This window comes from Peromyscus californicus, unplaced genomic scaffold, assembly GCF_007827085.1.
Source record: "Peromyscus californicus insignis strain IS unplaced genomic scaffold, ASM782708v3 Scaffold_16__1_contigs__length_79575227, whole genome shotgun sequence".
NCBI lineage: Eukaryota > Metazoa > Chordata > Mammalia > Rodentia > Cricetidae > Peromyscus > Peromyscus californicus.
In genome coordinates this window covers 21,286,214-21,298,560 of record NW_026294458.1, presented here as the reverse complement: position 1 = coordinate 21,298,560, position 12,347 = coordinate 21,286,214, and the positions used below count along the sequence as shown (strand labels likewise).

Below are 12,347 nucleotides of genomic sequence, written 5' to 3'. Positions count from 1 at the left end.
CAGTCGTGAGCTGCCATGTGGTGCTGGGGATTGAACCCAGGTCCTCTGGAAGAACAGACAGTGTTTTTTTTGTTTGTTTGTTCTTTGTTTGTTTGTTTTTCGAGACAGGGTTTCTCTGTGTAGCTTTGTGCCTTTCCTGGAACTCACTCTGTAGACCAGGCTGGCCTGGAACTCACAGAGATCCTCCTGGCTCTGCCTCCCAAGTGCTGGGATTAAAGGCGTGTGTCATCACCGCCCAACCAGCCAGTGTTCTTAACCACTGAGCGATCTTTCAGTCCCCTATTTTTTTGGTGTTTTGTTTTGTTTTGTTTTGTTAAGGACTCTCCATGAGCATACTGATTTCCACAGTAGATGGACAATTTACATTCATTCCCTCTAGCAGCATCCAAGTTTCCTTTTCACCTCCCTTGCCAGAATTGGTTATTTATTTTCCTAATGGTTGCCATTCTGACTAGGGTGACGTGGCATCTTGATATAGTTTTAACTTGCATTCCCTAATGGCTAAGCATGTTGGATATTTTTCCATATGACTGTTGGGCATTTGCCTCTATCATTTGATTGTTATGTTTATTTCATTAGCCCATTTGTTAACTGAATTGTTTGGTTTTCTGGTATTTTGGTTTGTTTGGGTTTTAGTTATTTATATAATCTACATGTTAATCTTTTATCTGCTATAAATTAGCAAAGATGTTTTCCATTCTATAGTCTACCTATTCATGTGTTTTCTTTGTTGTGAAGCACACTAATTTAATAAATCTCATTTGCAAATTCTTAATTTTTAGTTCCTTAATTATTTACGTTCTTTTCAGAAAGTCCTTACATATGCCTATAACTTGAAATGTTTTCTCATAACAATGTCAAAGTTTCAGGTCTCACATTAAGATTTGATCAATTTTAATTGATTTTAATGAGGGTGAAAGATATTAATCTAGTTTCAATTTTCTATAGGAGGCTATTCAATATTCTCAGCACCATTTGTTGAAAAAAATGTCTCTCCTCCAAAATGCTTTTGCCCTCTTTGTAAAAAGTCCTATCGGTGTAGCACATGGGTTTGTTTCTGGCCCTCTGTTCTGTCCTGTTGATCTCCATGCCTGTCCTTCTGCTAGTGTAGTTCCGGTTGTGTTCCTGTGGCTCTATACTATAACCAACATCAGGGCCAGTGAGAACCGCCAGCATTGTTCCTTTTGCTCAGAATTGCTTTGGCTCTTTGGGGTCTTTCTTGCTTCCTATGGATTTTGCATTTTTCCCTTGTTCTATAGAGTGTCATTGATGAAGAATGCATTGACTCTGTAGGTTTTTTTTGTTTATATAACTATTTTCACAATATTCTGCTGATCCATGAGCATGGAAAGTCTCTGTCATTGAGTGTCTTCTTCAATTTCTGTCTCCAGTGATTTAAATGTTTCATTATAGAGGTCTTTCACATCCTTAGATTTATTCCAAGGCATTCTTAACCTATTGTGAAAAGTGGTTGTTTCCTTCTCTTTTCTTTTTCTTAGCATTTTTTTTTTTTTTTTGGTTTTTCGAGACAGGGTTTTCTTAGCACTTTTATTATTGACATTTAGGAAAGCTATTAATTTTTGTGTCTTTATTTTGTATGATGCCACTTGGCTGTAATGGTTTATTATTTCTAAAAGTTTTTCGGTAAAGCATTTAGATTTAGGTCTCCTGTGGATTGGATCATAGTATTGAAAATGGGAATGATTTGACGTCTTCATTTTCTTTTCTATTCTCTTGCAGTTCTAATACTCTAAGCACTCTATTAAGAAAGAGTAAAGAATTCAGAATCTCTTTCCTGACTTTAGTGAAAATGCTTTGAGTTTTCCCTCTATTCAGCATTATGGGATAGTAGAATAAATAGAGTTTAAAGATTATTAAATCTATAGAAAATTACAATTAATAAGTCAAGAGCAGGGACTGGGGAAAGAGAAAGTGAAATAGGATTGAGGGAAAGTATATGAGCTTTAAGTCAGAAAAATAGTACAGGGAACTAAATGGAATAGGTAAAAAAAAAAGTAGAACTATTATAAAATGTAAGGAATATACAAATTAAATAAAGCCATTAAGAAATCTGCAAGAGTGAAGATTTTTAACAATGAGACAACTTAAAATAGAAACAATATTACAGTGTCAGTCAGTCTCTCTTCCTTGTGGGGTGGATGTTGTTTTCCTCCTGTCCTCCAGCTGTCTTAAGGATCTGACTCTGCTGATGGGAGAGCAGAGGCTTGTGTGTCTAGCTCAATCTGTTAAAGCAGATTTGTCAGCAAGCAGTGCCAGTGGAGTTCAAGCAGGTTACCTGCGGGGTTGAATGTCTGCCCAAGGGACAGCAGGGGTCAGACCTCCTTCAGGAGAATTCCACAGGAATGTAGTCTAGTGAGATGTGTTCAGTGAAATTCCAGACAAGGAGTTCAAAAGAATGATTTTTAAGAATTTTCAATTAAATCAAGGGACAAAGCAAGTTCCTGGATGAATTCAAACAAAATGAAAATAAGTGGCACCCTAGACTTCTACATGGGATACCCACTCAGAGTGATTTCCGGCTGGCCAGCTACTGTCTTCTTAATGTGCTGGGTGCTCATGTGCTTCCTGTGCGGATTTCAGTGTCCGAGACTCTGATGGCCACACCCATGTTTGTCTTTACAGTCTCACCGGATAGTCTCATCTTGTTAGGGAAGTGTTGCTTTTTGCCACGGTTCGCACTGTTAGCTTGAGTATCTCCAATGAATTTCAGGTCATGTCAGGTGATTAGATGATGCCCACAGGATTATTTGGCTCCCTGGGTCTTGTCTTAATCAGTGGAATTGTGTTTGGAGATATGGTTGGGCTGAATTTTCTACTGTTATCAACAGAATGGTTGAGTGCAGAATCTGCTCCCTCCTTGTCCCAGAGTAATTGGTAGTGACATAGGACAGTGGCATTAGGTGATTTCCCAGTGTCTGTTCCATGCAGCTTATGACTGGGTTGTCTAAAGTTTTTTTTTCTGCCCTTGTTTTTTGTTTGTTTGTTTGTTTTGTTTTATTTTTCTCTTTTCTCCTTTATTTAATGACTCTGAGGAGCTAAGATCAGACTGTATAGTAAGCAAAAATCACACAGAAGAGATATGGAAAGGCTGTCTTCATTACGTACTGTAATATATCATAGTGTTAATTTTTTCATCTATTAATTTCATCTTAGTTGCTCTAATACTCTTTTCTTCATTGGTGCAGGACATGTTAGGTGATTTGTTTACTCCCATAGAGACACCAGAAGCTCAAAATAGAGGCTTTCTCAAGGGACTGTTTGGTGGAAGTGGACAGACATTTGACAGAGAGGAACTCTGTGAGTGATTTCCTGTTGTTAAACCCCATCACAAAATAGAAGACCTCTGTGTGTGTGTGTGTGCGTGTGCGTGTGCGTGGTTTAATATACTAATCTAAAATTCTAGACCAAGATTCTTTTGTTTCTATATTAAAATTTGAGTATTATTTTTCTTGTATTTTGAAAATTATTTTTAGTAAACATGAGTAAAATTAGTCACTATATTAGAAAATAATAAACAACAAATTATATACATGCATTTCAATAGGCATATATTTTATATATACAATATATAATGTACAATTATATATGTATTTCAATATTTATATTTCAAATAAATAATGAGCAAGCTAATAAGCATCCCAGTTGTAGACAGGCTCTAGCTTCATGGACACTTGATAGTATTTGGCTTTTTAATTCTGAAAAAGCATTTTAGTCTGCTTTCCTATAGCCATTGCTAGAGAATGGATTCTTTATTCATAAGGCAAGTATAGTGATGCCATAGAAAAAAAACTATTTTGAAAATCTGCCAGTGATACTGTGATGAGCAATAGTCAAAAAGCAATAGGAGATACTGAAAAAACATTTTCAGAGGACAGATAAGAATAAAATTTTCAGACAATGCCACCATCATTTGGTTTTGCATATCAAGACTCCCTTTCTCTTGAATTTGTAACTGTGCAGAAAGATATAGGTACCACCCTATAGTTTAGTATTCTTTTAGCCAATAAATGGAATAATGTATTACATGTGGCAATATAGAACATCACAATATCATGCTAAATCAGAGAGGCCAGACCAAAAAGGGGCCATATATTATATGATTTCATTCATATAAACTGTCCGGAATAGGCAAACTCATGGGTACTAAAGGTTTGTCAGTGGGTGCCTGAGCTGAATAAGGACTGATTGCTAATGAGTTTGGGGTTTCTTTTGGCATAATGAAAATAATCTAAAAACTTTATGAGACACTAAAAACCAGTGACTTAATTATATGCTTTATTAGGGGTTGCTTTTATAGTATGTGGATTAGATCTCAATGAGGCTCTTATTTTTTTAAGGCCTAGGTTCTTTTCCAATGTAACATACTGAAAATATTCACTAAATTTCTGCCAAGATAGCTGTGTATTACAATGTATTTTGTTTTGTGAAAGGAAACTATGTAAACCACTCTGACCTTCAACCCTTGACCCTCTTTCCTCATTTCACAAGAGTGGGAATTGTAGGTTTGTGCTACCATATCTATCTAACTTTGCAACTTTTAGCAACTTCGAATTTTTTAAAAATGCTTTACTTAAGTTAAATAAAACAGAACTTTGTTCCTAAAAAGCAAACTTTTAGTCTATTGTCAAAACCACAAAATTTAACACACATTTATTTATATAATCCTATGCCTAATTCTCTAGCAATTACAGAAAAGGGGGCCTTACAAAAGCTGACATATCAAGATTAACAGAGACTATTGGTCAGAAATTTAAGTACGTGATCAAGCCTCGGGTTAGAACAAACATTTGGTATGTGGCAAGCATGAGGTTTTATGTATTTTGAGAACTCCAGGTCATCCACGTTCATCAACGCCATGAGAAGACAAGAGAGCGAAATCTTTCAGTAAAGTGCTTCACTTGTATGCATTAGGATCCATGCCTAGGATCCACGGAAGAAAGCGAGGTCAGGTGGTATGTACTTACCATCTCAATGATGGGAAAGTAGAGCTAGGCAGATCACTGCCCAGATCACAGAGACGAGGGCTCCCTGGCTAGCCAGCCTAGCTGATGTAGTGAATGCCAGGCCAAGTAAGAGACCCCATCTCAAAAACCAAGATGTGGCCAGCAAGATGGCTCAGCCAGCGCTGACATTTGCCACCAAACCTACTAATTTGGGTTCAGATCCTTGGACCCACATGGTAGATGGAAAGATCCAATTCCCCTAGGTTGTTTTCTGGCTTCAAAATTGTACAGCGGCATGTACTAAGCCCACCTCCATAATACACACACACACACACACACACACACACACACACACACACACACCATAGTCAATCAATTTTTTAGGGAAAAAAATGGTGGACAGCACCTGAGGAATAGCACCTGAGGTTAACCTCTGACCTCCAGAATCACACGTGCATATATACACAAACACATGAACACATAAATACATTGGAAATGTAGTCCCGTATACATGCCATGTACACACCCAGACATATGATGTCTTAAGTACTCATATCTTTAACACATACACATATATGTGACAAGACCAAATAATGCCACCCTTTGAATGAAAATCGTGACAGTAGTAGAAATGTATAAAAATATTTTTTCCTTGGTGACTGTCTTGACTATGAATTACTGACATGTTTTACATTTCTGTGGCTTAAATTCTCAGTTGGGGAAGCTACAGCAGGCAAAGCATCCCGCAGCCTCGCTCAGCACATCCCTGGACCAGGGAGTATAGAAGGGGTGAAGGGCGCTGCTGGAGGGGTGATGGGAGAGCTGACCCGAGCCCGAATCGCACTTGATGAGAGAGGACAGAGGCTGGGTGAGCTGGAAGAGAAGACGGCAGGCATGATGACCAGTGCAGAAGCCTTTTCCAAGCATGCACACGAGGTGAGCTGCCCAAGTAAACACAGGCATCTTCAGAATGCGGCCCCTGGAAGCATAAGCAGAGCGGCCATGGGACCTGAATCCCTGAAGTACTGCAGTCGCCCCACTCAGGGAGATTTTAAAAAACCTACATTAAGTTGAGGCTTCTTTAACTTGGGGCATAACGTATTGATTCATTCTGAAAGAGTAGGTCTGTATTTTGTACCACCTGCTTGAACGGTGCATAGGAAGATTTTATGAATCCCCATTGAGTGAGGACCAGTAGAGGCGCGAATTCCCATCTTTCATTTGTCTGTCATTAAACAGCATTTCCCGTCAGCTAAGTCCTCACAGCTTATTTGTTTCTAAGCCCGTCTCACAGGCACTTTGCTCCACAACGTGAGAGGCCATACAGTTTTATTACGTTTTGAGACTTCACTAAATGTCCATGATTAGCTCAGTACTGATTTGCTGAATAGCAGTTTTAAGATTTTGCAGCATCTCTTGATTGTTCTATTTCTCTTTCCAGTTGATGCTGAAATACAAGGATAAGAAATGGTACCAGTTCTAACCATCTAAAGGAGCTGTGACTGCTTTGAGAACCGTTATTCAGGGAAACCAAATTTATTCCCAGCATCACTATTCAACTGCTAGAAACCAGTTTCTTCTCCAAAATGTTCCATTATAGTCCATCTGAAGTTATCATAAGGAGGCGTATCAAAGGCAAAGCCGCTGTACACACGAAAGCTGGAACCCCGATTAAAATCCCAAGACAAGCCGGGCGGTGGTGGCGCACGCCTTTAATCCCAGCACTCGGGAGGCAGAGCCAGGCGGATCTCTGTGAGTTCGAGGCCAGCCTGGGCTACCAAGTGAGTCCCAGGAAAGGCGCAAAGCTGCACAGAGAAACCCTGTCTCGAAAAACCAAAAAAAAAAAAAAAACAAAAAAAAAAAAAACAAAATCCCAAGACAATGGCTGAATCTGTCTTTTCCCCATGTGGAATGGATGTTATCATCTTGGCATGTAATTTGCTAAGAATTTGTGTTTGGAAACTATTGGAGAGTCCTTTTGATTTGAAATTTCCTGTACAAACAAAAGCATTAATGCACTTAATGAAAAAAATCTTTGCATGATAAATTAACATCTTAAGAGGAAAAGAAACAAAAGCATGTTATAACAGAAGAAAAAAGGATTTATGGTAAACTACTTTTATGAATTGGGCCACACCCAACAATTTTAAAATCTGCATTAGAAGATATCAGTGCATTTCAAGTGTATCTGCCATACCCAACTGAAAAGGAATCAAAACAAACCCAGAATTTCTTCTCATCTGAAACTTTCCTTAGTGTACTAGGACCTTACTGAATTCTTATAAGCAAGAATCTGATTAACATTTTTCTCTCTCCATAGTCGTTCACATCATTTCCAGCTCTCATTCCTAATCAAGTATTGCCAGTCTAGGGAAGTGTTCCCAACACTTTCATTTCTATTTCTGTCCCCTCCAGGATGAATTCCTGGTGTTAGTCATCAACCGAGCAGGGTTGAATCACCTCCGAGCATTTTTTCAGCCTGGTTTATATTCTACAAAGGAGTTGGCAATAAGTTTGCAGAAACTAGACTATAGGAACAATGCAGTTAGTCTGGAGAACTGATTTCACAAAGAGTGGAATTTCACATACCCCAATTTCAGTTTCCAAAGCGATATATTTTTAAAGCACCATTTGTATCCTTATCTGCCAGTTACACAGTATATTACTGTTCAAACCCAATAGGGTCTACAATCCCAAGGTGCTGGTGCAGCCTGGCATTCACAGACCAAACTGGTCATCCTCGTCGTCGGGGTGATTCAGTAAAACCTCAGTTAATGTTTCGGGAAAGAGATTCTGAGTTACGACATTTCTGATTCATAAGGGCTTTCATTAGAAAACACTTTGGGGTTCAACACTTATTAATGGGAACCTTTATGAAACCTAGTGGTGTTTCAACTATGTTGGCCACAGCCATCATTATGAATAACACAAATCCATAGATAATTTAATGATACACAATCAATAATTTTGTCACTAATTAGATTGACAGATATAAGTCACAGGAATGTGTCAGTAAATACCAAACACCTTCTTAAAAACTCTAAAAAGTAAAGACCAGCTCTATCATGATAAAATTATCTGTCATAACCCAGCAGAGAAGCACTACAAAGAAAATAAGTATGACTCCTACTCGCTCTATTGAACATGCTTGGAAGTCAGAATCTTAAGATTCACTTGATAGTATGTTGTTCCTGTTTTTAAAATCTTGAATTATGTGATTGATTTGTTTACTGACTTTTGGTGGTTTGAGGCCTTGCTGGGTTTACATTGGTGTTTAAAATATCACCATTTCCTTAAGTCCAACTTCATATACAAAATTACCATTTTCATTGGTTTTATATTTTTTGTTTGAAGTGGTGCTTTCTTTAAATTTTTCTCAGTAATTTTGAAAAGAGAGCAGAGGATTAAAAGAGCTAGAAAATGCTCACCAGAGTAGCATTTCTCAGAAGCTTGGCATTCTGGTTTCTTTTTTTTTTTTTTTTTTTTTTTTTTTTTGGTTTTTTGAGACAGGGTTTCTCTGTGTAGCTTTACACCTTTCCTGGAACTCACTCTGTAGCCCAGGCTGACCTCGAACTCACAGAGATCCGCCTGGCTCTGCCTCCCGAGTGCTGGGATTAAAGGCGTGCACCACCACCGCCCGGCGCATTCTGGTTTCTTAAAAACATCTCTCCATAAATCCACCTCCTGCAATAGTGTTAGCATAAGAGAACTTGGCTTGGAAATACAGACAATACACACATTTATATAGTAAAAATGTTAATGAAATTTAAGGCCAGGACCTTGAAAACATTGGCAGCCAAATTGCAGCACACAATTTATACTATCTGCTTTAAGGACACCAAGTTTCTGAGTTCTCTGGATACTTTAACATTTCTACATTTTAAAATTACCAAAAAGAATGATGTTTCTTTTGTTTTGAAATAGTGAAACTCAACCCAAAGTAGCATTGAATTTAGTGACTATCTCTGAAACTCCCAGGAATATTTGACTTGTTTTAGAGATATAGCTCAGGGTAGAGTGCTTGGCCACCTTGTTCAGAACTCTGTTCAATCCCCAATAACACACACATACACACACACACACACACACACACACACACACACACACACACACACACGTTCTATAGCAAGAGTTCTCAATAGCATCATTAGCTCTAATTTTTCTCTAGCATATTGTGGGATGTTAACAATGCCCTTGGCTTCTGCCCTTTTGATGCCATTAGAAACCTGCTAGTAATGACAATTAAAAAAAATTGACAAAATCGCTTTCATTTGAGAGCTACTATTTTACATCATTTAAAGAGAAAGACTATGAAATATATAATGTATGTTTTTACAGAAAACAGCATACAATAAGAGCACATTGTATTAGCAAGAGAAGTCCCACCTAAAATTATGTGTAATTCACATACAATAGAGCTCAATTTTGAAGAATCAGTGAACAATTACAGCCTATTTCAAAGCACACAGAGAATATATCAAAAAAGGACATGCACACTTTATGATAGGCATGCTTAAAATTCTGGCTTCAGCAAACACATCTAAAACTGTATAGATAGACATCATTTGGAGTAGGTGCTTCTGCCATGCTTGCAAAGAACAAGGTCTCATAAATGTTTAAAGCTTAGATGTGCTTATAAAATTGTTTGCCAAGCCCTTTCATAATATAAGGGTAACTTATCCCACAAATCAGTGATTAGCAGAATCCAAATTAATGAGGTTTTACTGTATCAAAATTATTTTTATAATTCAAAGAGATAGCAATAACAATTTAACCATGGGTGTGATTTTTCCTCTCTGAGCATTTCTGTTCTGTTGCATTAACCTTAACACACACACACACACACACACACACACACACACACACACACACACACACACACACTCACACTCTCACACTCTCACACTCTCACACTCTCACTCACTCACTCACCACCACTACCACCACCAATACTTCGTCGTCATTGCTATCTTAGGGAAATGAGTCATGTTATACATGGAATCTTTTGCATTTTCTCATCTCTCTTCTGTCTTGGACCATAAGAAAAACCACCCCCAGAAACTTTAATCATGCTACAGAAGGTGCCCCCAAGTCTTGGTTACCATCAAATTGCATTGTATCTACTAAGTGGCATCAGAGTATAAGACTTGCAAAGCACCATGTGCACAAGGTGACTTTACCTCCCGATTTTTTTCCTCAACAGAAAAGCCCTTCTTAGTGTTCCAGCGGAAAGCAGACCTATCATTCTAGTCACCAATAATAGAAAAGAAGACGTGTGTGTTTCCCTGGTTCTAACAGTAATGTAAGCAATGGTCCTACCGTGAAACCATCCATTTGTCCTGCGGTTTGGGTAGAGGGTGATTGACTTATCACTTATTTTAATAAGTACATCTGACTTTGCTTCTACACTTCACTGAGTCCCAGGCTTAGCACTCAGTCACCATGGGAGCCATTGTGTGTTGTGTGACTTCAGCGTCAAGGACAAAACTGAGATCTTTTCCAGCAATTCCGTCATAGAAACATTTCTCAAATCTCTTGGAATTGATTCTCAATAAAATCTAGGTCTCTAACCCTAAAAAATTTAAAGAGACCTTAAAGGATACGGTTCCCTTTTATATGACCCACCAATGCCATTTTAAAGGTATCATTTACCCATTATCTGTGCCAGTTTGAAAAAATAAAGAGTAAGATTAGGCCCAAGATTGGTTGAAAATGAAGATAGGTTCTTTGAGATATTTAGCGGTCAGGCATTTGGACAGAGTATACAATGAAGCTAGCCTGGAGAGGAAAACGATTAGTCTTTGTATCACAAGCTTCTTTGGGGGAGGGTGCCACCACTGCCCCCTGACCACACTGGTTCACAGGGAGCAGTCACAAAGCCAGCACGTCAGAGCCAGTCTTGCTCGCTGTGTGGTAGGAAAAGCACCCACTCCCCAGCTTCGCCTGCTGTCACTCAGCCCCATCTTAGGTGGTAGCCTGGTGTATGCACACTGCTCAGAGTTTCTGAGCTAACTGTCACCAACTTAGGCTGAGCCTTGTCGCTCATGTGCAAAATTCTAGGAAGCATGGCTGCTCGGAAGTTTAGTATTCCTATCTACAGACCACATAGCCCTGGCTGGAAGAAATAGGTAAGGTCTCCTCTGGACATGGGGGTGAAGGTGCAGTGTGGTGTGGGGAGTGTGGGTGTGGGGAAGGGTATGAGAGTCTGAGGAAAATGAGGTTTTGATGCAACCAGAGCCCAGGCAAATGCCTGGGTTTGTATCTTCTTTCGGCTAGTATCTTTTGGTGTGTATCCTTTTAAGTGAAGCCTTGACTGTGCATAACAATCACTTGAGATTTTTAAATTCCCAATGATTTCAAAAAGTCTTAGACTGGAAACAGAACATCAGCATTTTTGAAAGTCCTAAAAGTGGGTCTATGTCCAGCCAAAGTTGCTAAGCACTGCTGCTTTATGACTAAGAAAGATTTTTCTTGTCTTCCTGAGCTGATATCTTAGCCACTTCTAAGGGAGCAGGGAAGGCAGAAGGTAAGAGATGCAGCCTCTCACAGAACAAAGTGAGTGCACATTTCTAATCAGGCAGCTCCACTGATTCTTTGTAACTCTAGAATATTCTGTGTGATTTGATCTTGAGTTATTTGAGTCAAAGTTGTAAGTTTGAGCTGCCTTTTACATAAGGTACCAGAAATAGCACCATAAGTTCAGCAGTATAGAAAATTAATTCTCAATAGCTGGAAAATGTAAATTCTCAAAGTAATTACTTACTATATCAGCTCCAAGTTTTTCATGCACCCTCTTGCTGGAACAGACATGGCGAGTGATCCCTGCTCTCCTGCGGGTGTCCTACTGGACCTGATTCAGCAAACGGAGAAGTGTGTGGTTGTTGTCTCAACATCTCCCAGGGCCACTTGAATCTGTTCTCTAATTTACTGGGTATGTGGGTAAAGGGAAGATCACCATCTGAACACCAGGGCTCTGAAAAAGTGCTTATACCCCCAGAAAGGAATAGCCCAGCCAATGGGAGGCACCGACACACAGAAAACATTGAGACTTCTGTCCCTCCTGCCACTTCCCCTCCTGACTTGGCCCACCCTTCTCAACTGCAAAGCCAGAAGATACACTAGGTGGTGGTTTTTGGATAGTTGTACACAGGATCAAAATCTCTAATAACCTATAATTTTTAGTACTTAATTATGTGATGTTTTATTCTAGGAAATAAGAGACAGACAACACCATTGATGTATCTTTCTTTCATCTTCAGAATTTTTGCATCTTTTCAAAAAATGACAAATTACTATTTTTCTGTTGCATTCAGCAATTGTGACTATACCTAAAATTCTTGTAGTCTGTAGAGATATCAATAAAATTGTATATGTTTGTACATA

General features: G+C 38.8%; 1 protein-coding gene and 1 long non-coding RNA gene across 15 annotated transcripts in view; both read left to right on the top strand.

The window, feature by feature from the left end:
• Nucleotides 1–6,652, top strand: part of Stxbp5l (syntaxin binding protein 5L) — a 239,596-nt gene extending 232,944 nt beyond the window's left edge. For all 14 annotated transcript variants that reach the window (XM_052740647.1, XM_052740651.1, XM_052740643.1 and 11 more), the window contains 3 exons: nucleotides 3,207–3,318; nucleotides 5,680–5,900; nucleotides 6,406–6,652. In XM_052740647.1, coding sequence (XP_052596607.1) covers nucleotides 3,207–3,318; nucleotides 5,680–5,900; nucleotides 6,406–6,447 — 375 coding nt within the window. In that variant the 3' untranslated portion in view covers nucleotides 6,448–6,652. The remainder of the gene's footprint in view (nucleotides 1–3,206; nucleotides 3,319–5,679; nucleotides 5,901–6,405) is intronic.
• Nucleotides 6,653–6,671: 19 nt separating this feature from the next.
• LOC128112007 (uncharacterized) lies at nucleotides 6,672–12,347 on the top strand. Its single transcript, XR_008218818.1, has 2 exons — nucleotides 6,672–7,072; nucleotides 10,168–12,347. It is a non-coding gene; the product is annotated as an uncharacterized LOC128112007 (long non-coding RNA).